General features: G+C 36.2%; 3 protein-coding genes across 3 annotated transcripts; 1 reads left to right on the forward strand and 2 right to left on the reverse strand.

The window, feature by feature from the left end:
- Window positions 1-227: 227 nt before the first annotated feature.
- On the reverse strand, window positions 228-1,054 carry LOC129941867 (low molecular weight phosphotyrosine protein phosphatase 1-like). The gene is made up of 3 exons (XM_056050634.1): window positions 900-1,054; window positions 488-840; window positions 228-429 (listed from the first exon to the last, which is right to left on the reverse strand). The coding sequence occupies exons 1-3, from the start codon at window positions 928-930 to the stop codon at window positions 337-339; spliced, it is 477 nt and encodes a 158-aa protein (XP_055906609.1). The 5' UTR covers window positions 931-1,054; the 3' UTR covers window positions 228-336.
- Window positions 1,055-10,692: 9,638 nt separating this feature from the next.
- On the forward strand, window positions 10,693-12,258 carry LOC129941599 (uncharacterized). The gene is made up of 2 exons (XM_056050271.1): window positions 10,693-10,863; window positions 10,933-12,258. Exons 1-2 carry the CDS (start codon window positions 10,791-10,793, stop codon window positions 12,228-12,230), a joined length of 1,371 nt encoding a protein of 456 aa, XP_055906246.1. The 5' UTR covers window positions 10,693-10,790; the 3' UTR covers window positions 12,231-12,258.
- Window positions 12,259-12,366: 108 nt separating this feature from the next.
- LOC129941600 (putative nuclease HARBI1) lies at window positions 12,367-13,904 on the reverse strand. The gene is made up of 4 exons (XM_056050272.1): window positions 13,673-13,904; window positions 13,176-13,618; window positions 12,983-13,118; window positions 12,367-12,914 (listed from the first exon to the last, which is right to left on the reverse strand). The coding sequence occupies exons 1-4, from the start codon at window positions 13,701-13,703 to the stop codon at window positions 12,388-12,390; spliced, it is 1,137 nt and encodes a 378-aa protein (XP_055906247.1). The 5' UTR covers window positions 13,704-13,904; the 3' UTR covers window positions 12,367-12,387.
- Between the last annotated feature and the right edge of the window lie 2,092 nt (window positions 13,905-15,996).

The following is a 15,996-nucleotide window of genomic DNA, read 5'->3' on the forward strand; positions in this document are numbered from 1 at the left end:
ATTTTAGTTGTGATTCTGACAAAAACACGTCATTGATTCAAAATCAAATCAGCTGGGTCTGACAGAACATTTTTGATTTGTTTTCCACTTGCTTTTGTATTAAATTAATTTATTCCTAAGCAATTAATTAACATTCTATGAAAGTAGACAATAATTGATTTATTTAAAAAACAATCACTGACCTGTTAAGGTCATATTCTTGCAGTTTAATAAGATTCGAAAACCAATTTAGTCAAAAACTATCGCTTTTTAATCCATAAATACATTGCACAATTAAATAAGAAACAAAATTATTTATTTGGCTATATCACCCAAAAAGAACACTCAGTTTATAAGTTAGATTTTTCCAGCTTGAACCTCTTTAAAGAAGGCATCACATGCCACCACACATTGTTGATAAGCTTTCTCGAAAGCAGCTTCTCCTTTGAGCTAAAATATAGCAATCAAATTTTGAATTCTGTTACAAATAGAAAGTCTTTTAGCTTACATAATAAGGATCCTTAATTATTCGATCTTTTTTATCCAATCCAAAGTTGCCCAACATCAGAAGCTTTGCCTTAGATCCTTTCGGTGCCAGCCGATTAAGATCATCCATATTCTCATCGTCCATGCCGAAGATGTAGTCGAACTGTTCGAAGTCTATGTTGCGAATTTGTCGAGCATGATTTGAGTATTTGAGACCGTGATTCTTCATGATGTTCAGGGCACGGTAATCGGGTGAATTTCCAGCATGCCAATCACCGATTCCAGCACTATCAACTTCCCAGTCCTTTGCAACGCCGGCTTTTTCGATGGTATCTTGCATTACAGCCTCAGCAATTGGAGACCGGCAGATATTTCCTAAATGTCATGGATTTAATTATATTTAAAAATATATTGCTATGTTTTGTTTTTATTACCCAAACAGATCATTAAGATTTTTTTGACCATCTTGACTTAAATTTAATTTTATTTAATGAGAACTTTAAATTTTAACAAAATAAATTAAGAAAATATTGCGTTTGAGTGTGGTGCTTTGTGTTTTGATTAATTTTTGACATTGACAGTTGAATACGTTTACTTTTGACGTTTGGTAACGTCATATGAATGAACGGAGTCAGTGGGGAATTTCACAATTCCTATGGTAGGATTACATTGTTTTGCACTTTCATATCTACATAAGAAGAGAAATAAGATCAAAGGAATACCAAAAGTTGTATGAAATAACAAACATTCAGAGAAAATCATGAAAATCAGGAAACAGTGCAATTGAGTATTTTTTTCTAAACATTTATTTTTCTATTTTCCGCTGATACTCTTATGTTCAAAAGTGAAACGAATCCTTGAACTGATTTGGGTTCTAATTTTACACAATTCCAATGACAAATTTCTGTGAGCAAATATTTTTCGATGGGTTTCAATCAGGAAATTTTTAATAATAGCTATAAACGACTTCGGAACTATGAATACTGAAAAAAGGAGACCCTTTAAACTGCATCAACTCAGAGGAATCAGTCTACTTAACACTGCCTATAAAATCTTCTCTGCCGTAATATGTGAACGTCTAAAGCCCATCGTCAACAACCTGATAGGTCCCTATCAGTGTGGTTTTAGACCAGTAAAGTCCACAGTTGATCAAATATTTACATTACGGCAGATCCTGGAATAAACCCAAGAACACCAAATCGACTCCCACCATCTTTCCATCGATTTCAAGGCCATATATGACAGCAGCTTCAGGGACGAGCTGTATAGAGCCATGTCTAGTTTTGACATCCCTGCGAAACTCGTCCGCTTGTGCAGGATGAAAATGAAGAATTTACGCTGCTCCATAAAGGTTGGAACAACTTAACAGAACCTTTCAATGTCAAAAAAGGTTTTAGACAAGGTGATGCGCTGTCATGTGATATTTTTAACATCGTGCTTGAAAGAATAATGCAAAGCTCAACACTAGAGGCACTACCTTTCAAAAGTCTGTCCAATTACCATAGCATACGCTGATGACATTGATATAATCAGAAGAACTCAGCGTGATGTCAATGGGGCTTTTGTGAGTATTGAGGCAGAGGCGGCAAAAATGGGTTTAATGGTTAATGAGGGCAAAACAAAGTACATGATGTCGTCAAGAAAGGACATACAACACCGACGACGACTTGGTCAAAACGTCACCATCGACAAAATTAACTTTTAATTAGTCAAGGACTTCGTCTACCAAGGCTCCGCTGCAAACGCAGAAAACAACACCAGCGCTGAGATCAAACGCAGACTATTTCCTTGGACTAAGAAAGTAATTGAGTGGTAAACTCTCTCGAGGGACCAAAGTGTTGCTATAAAAGACCCTCATCATCCCCATCCTGCTATACGGTGCAGAAGTATGGACTATGACAATAGCGGATAAAAGCACCTTGGGTCGGTTCGAGAGAAAAGTTCTTCGTGTGATCTACGGTCCCGTATGCATCGAAAGGGAGTGGAGGAGAAGATGGAACGACGAGCTGTACGGGCTGTATGGGCTGTACAGCGACGTAGACTTAGACAGAAGGGTAAAAGTCCAACGACTAAGATGGTTGGGTCACGTAGAGCGCATGGAAGCCAATGCTCCAACCCGGAAAGTTTTCGAATCCACACCCACAGGACAGCGTAGTAGAGGAAGACCGCGGATCAAGTGGCGCGCGCAAGTGGAAAATGACCTCACCCAACTTGGAGCGTGAAACTGGATACATCTAGCTAGGGACCGAGCTAGATGGAGAAGTTTGTTGGGTGAGGCCCTAGTTTACACAGGACTATAGCGCCACCTTAAGTAAGTAAGCTATGAACGACCTATCAACAAAATTCCAATGTTTGTTTTCAATGATGAAAACCAATGATAGCTATAACTGGCACCTTAAAATGAAATGTGCCGTATTTTTTAACTGTAAACAGAGCAGAGCACTAGGCAAAGCTTAAGCATGCCGATAATTGAGTGCGCGCTGAGCATCAGAGTTAAAATTATTAAAATATAAATACAAACATTTTTAGCTCAATCCCCCATTTTTTTTTCATCACTCACATGTATTCGCCGATAGCGAATTTGAGAGAGATCACCTCGAATAAAATTTGAGGGTGTTTTAGGACGGACGGCGACAGGTACTGGTCAGGACTCTAGATAATATATTTCCTCTAAGATAAAAGAGATAAAGTTGGTGTGTATTAAGGTGAAATGTAAGGACTTAAGTCGTTTCGTTATTGGAGATAAGCAATGACTCAAGCTAGAACTAAACAATCAACTTAAAGGGTACACGCGTTGACTCTCAGACGTCATAAAAACATTTTAACGTGCTGTGTCAACACACCATCAACGTTCACAGCGTCAATGCTTTAGACGTTGACTATCACACGAAAAGACAATATAATATTCATTTAAGCCAACGTTTTTTAATTTGTTTGCATATTAGGGAGTGAAAGAATCTTAAAATTGATACAAAATTATTGTCTAGTACATTATTTTTGTGTAGTTTTTAATTCTAGATCTACAAATGACGTCTTTTTTACGTCAAAGAGTCAACGCGTTGACTTTTTTCTTTAACATTTTGCAGTGCGAAACAACTGTGTCAAAATTGAACAAATTGAGAATTTATGCATTAATTTGTATCTATTTGCAAACATATTTTCCTATATTTATCCTTTTGGAAGCAGATAGGTCAAGGATTTAAATAGATACATGAATAAGTACGACAGTATCTGTTTAGGTTGGCAGGTTGTTGCGTAGATAATCTAATGCAGTTTCTAGGACATCACCTTGTGGCCACTTAATATGTTCATTTCCTATAGAAAACAACCAGCTCACACGGCCAACTACAGACCATGCTGACGACGTTGCAATTCCAAATAGGTTTCCCAATTGCCCAAATGTCAGAGTGTTTTGCTAACGTACCATACATATATATACACTTCTTTTCTGGGTTGAATTTTTGTTTTGCCTCCATGAACCATGATACGGTCTTGATGGACAAAAATCGGATTGAGAGTATTTTTCTGAATATGAATAGTAAACGCTTTTATATTTTTAAATAAATAGTTAGATGAACCAACAAGTTGTTCACTCACCTCAGGTTGAGCGATTCAACCTAAAGTGGGATTTAAAATCGAGCTCCTCGATAGTTTTTATAAAATTCGAAATGCTTGCGTTGAATTTTGAGACGTTTTGCATCTCTTTTGGCCTTGTCCTCCTCTAATCTGTAACACTTTTTGAAGTATCTCTCTATCTCTTTGATACATTTTTCTATTTTACCAAGGCTTTCGTTGATTCCATTCAAGGTAATATCCTGAACTACAGTTTGCTTTTGTAAAAGCTCTGCTCTGTCTTGTTTAAACGCAGAAGCTCGAGTTCGTTTCTTTCCAAGGGTCTCATTCTGGGGTCTCTGATGTTGTGTTTCCCTCTTCAGAACTTCAACTTCAGATCCGACTAACGGTTCTTCCATATTTAAGACAATGGATTCCAAAAATTCCATCGATGTGTCTTCAGTGTGGGTTTGCGATGATGAGGGAACTGATGTGGCAGTTGCCAAGGAGTTAGGATGCAAAATGGACTGCGATATACCAATAGCGATTCCGCTCGGGTTTACCACTTTTCCTATGTGCAATAAATTTGATACTTCTTCTGGAGATAAAATTTTAAGCTTGTTTGGACCTCCTCCAGTCGCATTCAATTCTTTCGCATTGTGTATCATTTTTTTTTTACATTGTGCTTCATGTCGGCCCAAACCTGATAAAGCAAACATTTTTAAAAATGTATACATATATTAAAAAAAAAGTAATTCAAACCTTTTGCCAACCGTCTCCGTCTCTTACTGGAGGACCCTTGCTATTAAGCTGCTCCGCTATCGCAGCCCATTCCTTTTTAACATCGGTTTTTTGAATTCCCTTCAAAAAACCTCTCGCTAACTCCACGTTCCTCCCCATCAACTCGACGAGCGTCTCGAATTGATTTTGGTTTGTCAATTTCAACTACAAGTCCAACAAATGTTTTATTAATTATAAAAATTTTCAAAATAAATTCATTTAACAAGGTTACTTACTGTTTTTCGGCCTTCCATTTCTATGTCAGGATCGAATTTTTAAACGAGACAAATCAAGGTTTTTTTTTGTCGCCGTCGTATCCTATCGTCGAACGGAATGCAGAATGACTGCATTCAGCGTCGTTTGACGTTTACACACGACATCAAAACGAGTGTACAAGATCGAAAACGACTTATGGAATACAGATGGTGTCGTGTCGTTTTTTTCGATGCCGTATTCGACATCGGTAATAGGGGTGATTATATACAAAGACTGTTGCCTTGTATATAAACTGAATAGTACTATCATGGAACAGAAAATTTTGGTACGAAAGGCGGACCATGAGGGCGCTGTGCGTACGGAAATTTGGCGTGGAAACTAAGAGCGACTGGAAAATACAATTTTGAAAGCAAGAGTGGGAATGAAAGGAGTATATTATTTTGTTCTCATAAGTATTAAGATGTGTAAGGGAGTGAGCTGAATCAGCTGTTTATTTCAAAACAAATGAGAAAATGTGAAAACAAAAACACAAAAACAGTTCGTTACCATAGTTACCTTGGATTTTTTTGTGCCTACCTATCAATGTAAAGGAGTTATGCGTATACATATCGTTATAGCTGTGAATTATATGCTTTTCGCAGTAGGTATTTTGCTTGAATCAAATTATATTCATTTGATTTTAGATTTTCAGTTTTTGAGAAATTTGAAAATTTAAATGCAACGTTTTCAAATTTCATTCTCTGTAGGATTCATTGTTGCCATATTTTGAATATGGGGTATAGAAGTATTTATATGCATTTTTTAATATTTATATTTATACAATGTAGGTATATGTAGGTAGAGGGTGCGTATGTAAGTAATATCTAAGGAGATTGACATGTAGTGCTAGGCGGTGGAAAATCTTTTTTTAAATACTGTTACTAAACAATGAAGCCAAAAACATCTCACGAAACAATAACGCTAGAGACTTGAATTAAATTTTATATTATATATTGTAACGTGATACCAAACAAGTATATTTTTAGCAGCACGAACATTTGGTAAAAATTGATGTTCGGTTCTCCATATACATATCGTGAAAAATAGATGGTATTGTCTTCAAATTAATTTCATTTATTTAATTTGTATTTGTATTTATCGAATCATTGGGTCGATAAGATTAGATTAGATAAGATCTGGAATAATTTTATGCAACAAAGAATAACGGTTTTGAGATACCTAATTATTTAAAAAAAAGGAAAAAATAAATTGAATAAAAATACTATAGTAATGGAAAAGCATTTCGTACTCTTTTCCACATCACCCAATGGGGTAGAGTACTAGATGCGTTTTTTTTCGAGGTATCCCCAGTAGGCCTATTCCTCGTCCTTAAACTATAAATTATGTATAAATATTAGCATAATATATGTATCACAGCACTTAAACTACAATAAAAGAATATATACATATAATATTTAAAATCTTAAAAACTACGTATAAATATATTTTGTTTCTTTGTTTTCTTTTTCCTTAAAGCTTTTGTTTTCTTTTCTGAGTTCTAAAATGATCAGTCCGATCAACACAAATTTGGTGATAGCTTCTTGATGTTCAGTTGAACAGCTTACTGTTGGAATCATGTCCTTCACCTTCAAAACATTTTGCGTCCAAGTATCAGCCAGCTTTTCCATAGCACTCATTGTTGAAAAATTGTGCAAAAATATGGTGTGCAGAATATTGACAATTTCTTCAAAACGGATTGAAGGAACTGTCATTTGTCCAAACTTTGAAGTTGTGGCCGATGTCTCATAGGCTCTCAGTCTAATTAAAAACGTCTCTTGCCTTTCCATGTCCATCTCTTCTTCGTCTATTAGAATTTTGGCACATTTATCGCAGTTTAGTTTGCTCTTTAGTTTTTTTGCAGCAAAACCGGCGTAATATGCAGCAGCTCCTTTCTGGAGATTCTTTGCATTTGCATCCTTTCCATCCATGTTTACATGTTCGTCTAGAAGTTCTTCCGGTTTCTCTTCGAATACGAATTCCTCGTTTGTAGATTCATTCGTTTGTGTATCTACATCCATGCTGCCAACCATTTGCAACAGCGGTTCTGCTCCAGCATCCTCGTATCCAGAATGCTCAGCTGAAGTCAAATGCTGGAAAATGATTTGCTTCAGATTCCGGATGAATCTCCAAGCCGAAGGATTCCTTTCATATGAGCCTCTGTTGGATCGAAGCATTGAAAACAAATTTTCTGCCACATCTGTGTTTAGATGTGAAAGCAAAAAATAGCTTTGTTCATCGCTCTTGTAATGATTCCACATCTTCTCTATTCCTAATATTCTGCTATAAGCTGCAACATTAGTTGTACCTTGGTCACAGCTTGTTGTGGCTAGTCCACAATTTATTACTCCCGTAATAATTGTTACTAACATCTTTGATAGTATGTTTACATCAGGTGATCCAACATAATAGGCAATAGTTTGTTTCCAATTCTTGTTTAAACCTCTGAGTGTAAAAACCATTACCTTAGAGGCCACATGGTTTTTTCTTCCGAATTCTCCAAAGTCGGTGTATCCATATATAAAGTCATCCTTGACGTTATATTCCAACTCCTTTTTAATCAACATCTCGTCGAATAGCAGCACACACTTTTTGTCCATCGATGTCATGTCCTTAGCTTTGTCAGTGAGCAGCTCCTTCATCCTTTGGCTCAATCCTGTGGGCAGACGGATTTCTGAATGCCACCGGTAAATCGTGCTTACCGATGGCAGCTTGAAACCTGCACTCAACATAAAATTGTAGCATGCTGGGGACTTAAAGAAAAATTTGATAAACAAATCTTTTTCTTTTGGTGCCCAGGGCAGCGAGTCCTTTCCTCAGCTGGTATTCTGGTCTCACTGCTGTTTTTTTGGGTGTTTCCAAGTAACACTTGCACAAAGGTTGTGAAGTTTCCGGTGATTTCACGCGCGGTACAAATTTGTAGTTTCCTAAACCGGGGGATGGCAAGTGCTCCGGTATGATTTCCGAACTGAAATCGGTTGGTTGTAAAAAAAATCTGCGTATATAATTTGCAGAACCAGTCGCAGCCGCATTAACGATTGATACGGCTGGACTAGAAGGAACCGATGGAAGTGGGGCTCGAGGTACATTTATAGGCACAGAATCCCGAATCGTAGAGGTAACCGTGGAGGTTGGCTGAATTCGTGTTTTGTTCGCTTCCATTGTGCGAACGCACGATCTGTCGTGGGATTTCTCCGTGCAACAACAAATGGAAGACGAAAAGGGAATGGGAAGCGCCGATTTGGACAGACTCTTATATGTAGCGCGTACATGAATGTCCTTAGCATAAAAATGGTTTTCGCACATGAAGGAAGTTTTTGCAATTTGCTTGATGTGCGAAACATTTCCATGCTTTATCCAAATCGGTCTTCGGTGGTCAGACGGCAATTGAAAAAAAGAAACGTAGCCTGCCGACCTTTTGTGTTCATAACAGTTAAAATAACAGCACATAACCATTTTGAATTAAGAAATATATTTTATAAGAAAATAAAAAATAATCCAGTTAAAATAAATAAATTAGTATTATTTACTAAACTACAAAAAATATTATTTGCAAGCAATAAATATAATTAAATTAAAAGTAATAAAAGAAATATATTAAGCAAAAACAAAAATAAAATATATAAATGAAATACCCTGTCTTTAAAATAAGTCAAAATGCTATACCTACAGCAATTTTTGAATCCTTTCAAATGAGGTAATAACAAAATATAAACAAAATCAAAAACAAAAACAACGCACTTTTAATCAAAGTTTGAAAAATAAACTTAAATTACACTTCCTATTTCTTATTATCTTTAAAAAAGTTTATTTCTTATTATTTTATTTAGTTTTGAAAAAAACTAGTCTGAAGAAATCACAAATTTTACCGATTTCACTATTTTTTGGTAATAACCACACAAAATCGCACAACCGCCAAAGTTGAAATTTTGAAAGTTTTGAATTTGAATTGATTAAAGGCAACGAACCAATTTTAAATATAAATAAAAAACGCTGCAATTTACATTCGAAAGAAATAGGACAGGGCTGCCACTTTTGAACGTGAATATAATAGAATAATTTACTAGTAATATAAGATTTGTTTTTCATTTCACCTTATAAATGCCTACCTACCAGTAGGTATACGAAAATGCATTTACGTGAACTAAAATTTTATTTTAATGTTTCCGTGAACTACAGTAGATTTCAAATTTTAACGTATGAAATTTAAAACCATTTTCAAGGGAATTCAGATTGTTCAAAAATGTTTTATATTACATAAAACATGTTTCACAATTAAAATTATAGGAATTGCTAATTTTTTTAAGTGAACAAACACTGAAATGTAATTTTAATCTTCACCTGAATTGTATTCTAAATTAACCTAGTTATGTTAACAACTTCATATAGACATACTCTTAAATGGATTTTAAAAACAAAATAAATTAATACTGTGATTTGTAACTACCTATATGATTGCGTATTTACTACGCTTAAGGAATAGAAAACATTAATCTACATTTGTTCGTTATATTTCTAAAAATATCCAACATTGTGAAGGTGATATAATATCTACCTATATTTAGCCTTATAAAAAACAAACAATAAATATCTGACCATTATGAGCATTATATTAATTTTCTTTCTCATTACCATTTTAGTCAAATTTAAAAAAGAAGTACCTACTAAAAGTTTCAAATTGGGAACCGGAAACAGTTTGTACTCATTCAATCCTTTTTTTGCCTTGTTGATATTTTTCAATATTCCTCAATACCTACCAAGCAAAAATAACACATTATACATATTTGTATAGAATATGCATTGAAAAATAATAACAAAAATGCCTTTTCATTTCACTCCCTCCAACTATCGCTAAATTTGTATACATTCTTCTCTATCTTCATTTCTTCAATTATCTGGAAAATTATTATTTTATATTGGAATTCTCGCTCATTCTTCCCTCACCGCAATACATTCCACACGTTTAACATGTGGAACGAATTGTTTAGGAAGTCGTAGGAAGATGTCAGGTCGAGCGTTCCTCCTTCATGATAGTACTATTCAAATATATATACAAAGCTGTTGGTGTTCCAATTTTTTACTGTTCCGATCACATCATTAAAAATTTGACTGATGAAAGCAATTGGAAAATTGTCTGAGGCTTGAAGGCTCGAAGTGACAATTAATTTAATGACGTACATTTATTGATTGTTATAAACGCTCATTATCATTTCAGTTTCCTCCTGTTTCAAATTTTACTGATGGATTTTACTGACAGCTATAACCGGCCCCTAAGCTCTATTTCCTTATATTAGCTTTATCTTTAAATTTTTGAAATCCATCTAGCACGTTGGTCAAGTACTTGTTGATCAATCTTCGATGGTTGTTGAGCCATATTGTCAAGCATGCTCGTCCATGTAAACCCCCCTATTCAATCATCTCCACGCCCCTCAAATATCGAGTCCTTCGTTCATCTTCATGATAGTTTTATAAAAAATATATAAACAATAGACAATTCCAACCCAATTGTTAGTTTCCTAAAATTCTAAAATGGTAATGCTAACTTGACTGACATTAAATCTGCTTGAATTTAAAACTGCTAGAACTTTACAAAGCTAATGTTATGACAGATGTCACTCCTGTCAGAAGTCAGAGTAACAAAAATAAAAATAAACGCCAAACGAAAGAACTCCTTTTTGGAATTATTAAAAATATTAACACAATTTTATAATCAACAAGTAAAACATTTTAAACTTAAGAAAATGAACGAAATGACAGATTTACCTCATGATTTGCTTAGCTTCAAAACTGATTTTGATGATATCATTGTTACTGGTAAGAATATATCCTCATTTGTTTGTATCTCACGATTCAAAACAACTCAAACAATATTTGATTCTCTAGCCACCGAAGCAGAATCTGAAATGACCGATCAAGCTGTTAACTACCTTCTCGATGAAATAATTAAAAAGAAAAAAGAACTACACGACCCTAGACATCGTTGCAACAGATTTTTCGGCGAGATCCGTGACCTCCTGATAGCGCAATGTGGACTATTCTTTAGTATACGAACTCTGGAGAGGAAATATCATTATTTAAAGAGACACTTTGATACCCTGTGCCAAAACAACAGTCGTGCCTCCGCGGATTGGCCATACTTTGATAAAATGATGGAAATCTTTGCCGAGGAATTGCACATCGAAGATGCACCGACAATGGCATCTCTCTATCCAGCCCTGCCTCTGCCAAAGTCTGCTCTCCCAATGACACAGGGTGCGAGAGAAGATAATGGAAAATTAGCTGGAGATTCACCTCAACAAGAAGATGCAAAGCCTTCTATGGAATCCCAAGAGGAAGAAGTTAAAGAAACAACCTGGAATCATGCAGTCGTTCTGGATTTCTTGAAAATATGCGTTCAGAAAAAGGACCGATTCTGGGATCCCGCACACCGTCGTCGTGATATTTTCATTGATATTCAAAACGAAATGCAAGCCAAGGGCTATACATTCAAATTGGCTGCTCTCGATCGAAAACTCAAGAACTTAAAGACCTGCTATCATATATCGGCCCAATCGGTGCGAAAAAAAACTACCATACGAAATGGTCGAACTCGCTGGCCTTATTTTGAAGAATTGGACAAGCTCTACAACGGATTCAAAGAAAGCAAAGTGGCTCGGAAAAAATCAGGTCGCAAGGCAAGCAAAATGGACAACACTGTTGTTCGCCGGAGATGCAGGAGACAAAGATTTTCGACCACTAAAGTAGAGCCTCCTGAAGAAACATCAAATTTGGATGGGAATCCCACATCAACAGCAAAGTATCGTCCCATTCGATGTAAGCCGGAACCTATTGAACATTACCATGTTCCAGCGCCAGATGCTTATGAGAGCGATAACAATAGACGAGACTCATTTTCTCCCGGAGATTTCGATTCTCTCATCGAAGACGATGAAACAAGAACCGAGGAAGATTTGGGAACGGAAGCAGACCAAAGTACAAAGACGACCACGACGGCGAATGACATTGCAGACGACTTAGAGTTTGCTCAAAGAATGCTCGCTCTCGAAGAGCGACGGACCATTGCCACGGAACAACTGCTCCTCCAGCTCAAGGAGTCAAATCGCCTTCGGCAGAAAAAGATTGAATTCAATAGAAAAAAGTTGTCCTATTTGATAGCCAGAGCCAAACGGAAAGAGTTTTGATCCAAACAAATAAATCCCTAAAACTTAATCTTTTTGTTTTCATCTTTTGTATCTTATTTCTTAGCCCCTGCTCCATAGAATTTGTTGAGCTTGAAGCAAGAACCATTAGCGAAATTTTGAGAAAAAAAAACTAGACTAGGCAATCTTATATTTTATTTTAAATAAACTCCAACAACGATACCAAATAATCCCTCTTAGCTAATCCGTCAGCGTCATCATCGCTGGCAATGACTCCCGAAGGATCCTCATTCATATAAAGTTCTGGCCATTCATTGAGAAATTCTTCTGGATTCTCATCCAGATCATGCATGAGAATATGATTGTGCAAAATAACGCAGCTGCAGATCATTTTATTGGCCATTTCGGGATTAGCCGTGTCCAGGAATGTTAATCTGCGAAAGCGGGCCAGTAGCAGTTGAAACGCTTGTAGGATTGTCATATTAGCTGCTGCTAAACACTCGTTAAAGACTTTCTGGGGTTGATTTAGGGTGTCCTGATCAGGGAAAGGTACAATTAAGTTTTGTTTTTGTGGTATGAAGATGTTTCCGACGATGTGATAGTCCTCCGGGATGAGTTCTTTGATAAGCTTTGAAAGTGGACTGTTGTTGTACACTCTTTCAGGGGTCAAACAACCTGGGGCACCAACGTATATGTCTGTAAATATTTTCTGATGATCGCAGACGCCTTTAAAAAGAGGAAACATAAATTTATAAGTAAATTTGAAGGAAATTTGTTTCGTCTTTTTTTTTAACCTTGGAGAATAATTGAATGAGTCTGCTTGGGATTGCAATAGATTGAGTATCGAGATGGTTTCTTGATGAGTAAATGGCAACTATCGATGGCGCCAACAATTCCAGGCACGTAGCCACCCGACTTGGGCTTGAAACCCTTAAAAATAGAAGTACATTTTAAAAACAAACTATCATTACAAAACATTTTCATTACCTGTTCAATATGTGATAGTTCCACTACACTTGGCCATGCTACGTATTCCTTAAAGAGAACAATCAAGCCATCCATTATATCACGAAAGTACTGATGCGACGGACCCTTGGACAAACCGAATCGAGTGCCAACAGCACCGAAACTTTCACGGGTTGTCAGCATCCAAACGGTGAAGAGGAATTTCTTTTGTATATTAAAAACACGAATTCTATTTCCAACCCTCGTCATTATGTCCTCACAGCAGCTGCGAGTCATCCGAAAATGATGACGAAAATCGTCAAGCGTCATAGATGGTATGGTCACTTCGAAGAATTCATAGTTTTTAGGTGGGTTTGGTTTCCTTCGTTTTTTAGGAGTCAATGCGTCGAGGTAGTTAAGTTTGACCTTACATTTTCTTAATTCATTTGCTTGGATTTGTGTGACTAGGTTGTCAACGATGTCGTCTGGAAATGGAGCAGTTAAGTTAAAAACATTGAAGAAGTATTTTTACAACTCACCATTGTTTGTGGCGTTATGAGTTTTACTCATTTTTCAAGATTTTTATTTGAAAAGATGTTTTTTGGAAGAAATTCTCGAAGTAAACAAAACAAAAATCAAAATGTATGGCTCGTTCGGAGATGTAATGAACTGTCATATTTTTGACAATTGTCAATTCAGTTGGCTGCAATTCAGCATTAGTTCACAATAGATGATGAATTCAATGAAATAAGTTAAGCCTGGTGCACACTAGCCATGATTTATATTCACTAAAATGCAAGTTTATTTTGTGAAAATATAAGAATTTTGATTTAAATTATGATTAAAGAGTGCTTGTAAAATGTTTTCAATGATTTTGTGATTACTTAAGCAGTAGTACTATTTATTGAGATTTCTTTTTTATGCACACATTACATTCTTAAACTCTAGGAAGTCCACATCCATAAATATATTATATTCTTTTGATTGTTTCAATTTGGTCACTTAGAATTTAATAATTTACTAATAGTCTAAGGGCCATCAGCAAATTTTTAGAGTGGAGTAATAACTAAAATATATATACATGTATGTGTAGATATACGCAACATTATGCCAAATTCAACCGTCTGGGCGTTCGAAAATGGTTATTTATTTTTTTTATTTTGGGGCCGAAGTGATAACCACTTAAATGGATATATAATCAATAGGGGATGGTGCCCCGATGTCAAAAAAGTGTGTCCAAGACGTTTTGCTTTCAGCCCTCCCCTTGCCAGACGCATTTTAACACTTTTTATCAGAATTTTGCAAATTAAATCCTAAATAACTTTTTTTCTATTAACCATAACCAAAGCAATCGTATATCAAAATATCAGACGAATTCCCCTGATTCTAAAAATGTGTGTCCAAAACCCATTTTAACACTTTTTGAAAGCACTTTGTCATTAGTTATTACTAAAAAAACAACATAAACAATTCAAGATTACAAAAATTTAGTACTCGAATTTTATAAGTCATACTTTATTATTTAATCATTCAATAAAATAATGATTTTTGATATGAGTTTTAAACTTTGTATAGGTTTATATAAGTTGAGTTTTGCACATTGCAAATTGCAACAACTGCAATCAAGGTCAGGGTTGCCTTCGAAGTATTGGGTAAACTTACTGCGACAGTGCAGATGTCGCTAACATACCGCCCCCAGTAAGCTGACTCCAACCCGTATCTGGCTTACTCTCTTGTTCCCTGCCAGCAATGTCTAGAACTGCTAACTTCACCGAAGGCCGCTCGTACACACCATGCTCCGTTTGAACCTTTGCTCGGCGTACCTGTCCGTCCTTTGCGGTAACAACATCAGCTACTCGTCCTTTTGGCCAACAGCTCTTTTGATCTCTTATTGAGTGTTGGTAGGAACGCTTTAACCTATTTCTTCCAAAAAATATCAGCTAACATTTGTGATTGTTTCCAACTCTTTCGCAAATCCAAATTTACCGGATCACAAGGCATTTTCAATCCATTTAAACTACCGAGAAGGAAATGGTTTGGGGTTAGCGCTTCATCATCAGTCACACCTAAGGAAACAAATGTTAAAGGTCTGGAATTTATAATATTCTCAACCTCAATAAGTGCACATCGCAAGCTTTCGTCTCCAACTTTTCTCGAAGAAAGAATTTTGTAAAGTACGGTTTTTATTGATCGTACGAGCCTTTCCCATGCACCACCCATGTGAGGAGTGGTCGGTGGATTGAAATTCCATTTTAATTCTGCTGTCACGAACTCATCAGCCACCCGACCCAAGTCAACCTGTTTTAATTCATCTTTCAACACCTTTTTTGCGCCTCGGAAATTGGTACCATTGTCCTATATATCTCCAAAGGTGTCCCACGACGAGCCATAAAATTCCGTAGACACATGATAAATGAATCTGTAGTCAAACTATGAGCTATTTCTACATGCACTGCTCGAATAGTTAGGCAGGTGAATAATGCACCCCATCTTTTCTCATTTCGTCTTCCTACCGTCACTATAATCGGTCCAAAGAAATCCACCCCAACGAATGTAAAAGGCCTTCAAAACGCTGATAATCTAGCCTTTGGTAATTTGGCCATTTCAGGAACTTGAGGACGAGCATTCTGAATCTTACAAGCTTGGCAGTCTCGTCTTACAGACTTAAGCAATACTCTCAGCTCCGAAATATGAAATTTTTGACGTATTTCGTTCAAGGCCGTTTCATGATTGAGATGATGATATTTTCGGTGGTAATCGTCAACTACCAAGCTAGTTATGCAATGCGTCTTAGGTAAAATAATTGGTGTTTTACAGTCTATATTTACGAAGTCGGCGAAAGCAGTGCGTCCTTGCATTCTCA

This window comes from Eupeodes corollae, chromosome 1 (genome assembly GCF_945859685.1).
Source record: "Eupeodes corollae chromosome 1, idEupCoro1.1, whole genome shotgun sequence".
NCBI classification, from domain to species: domain Eukaryota; kingdom Metazoa; phylum Arthropoda; class Insecta; order Diptera; family Syrphidae; genus Eupeodes; species Eupeodes corollae.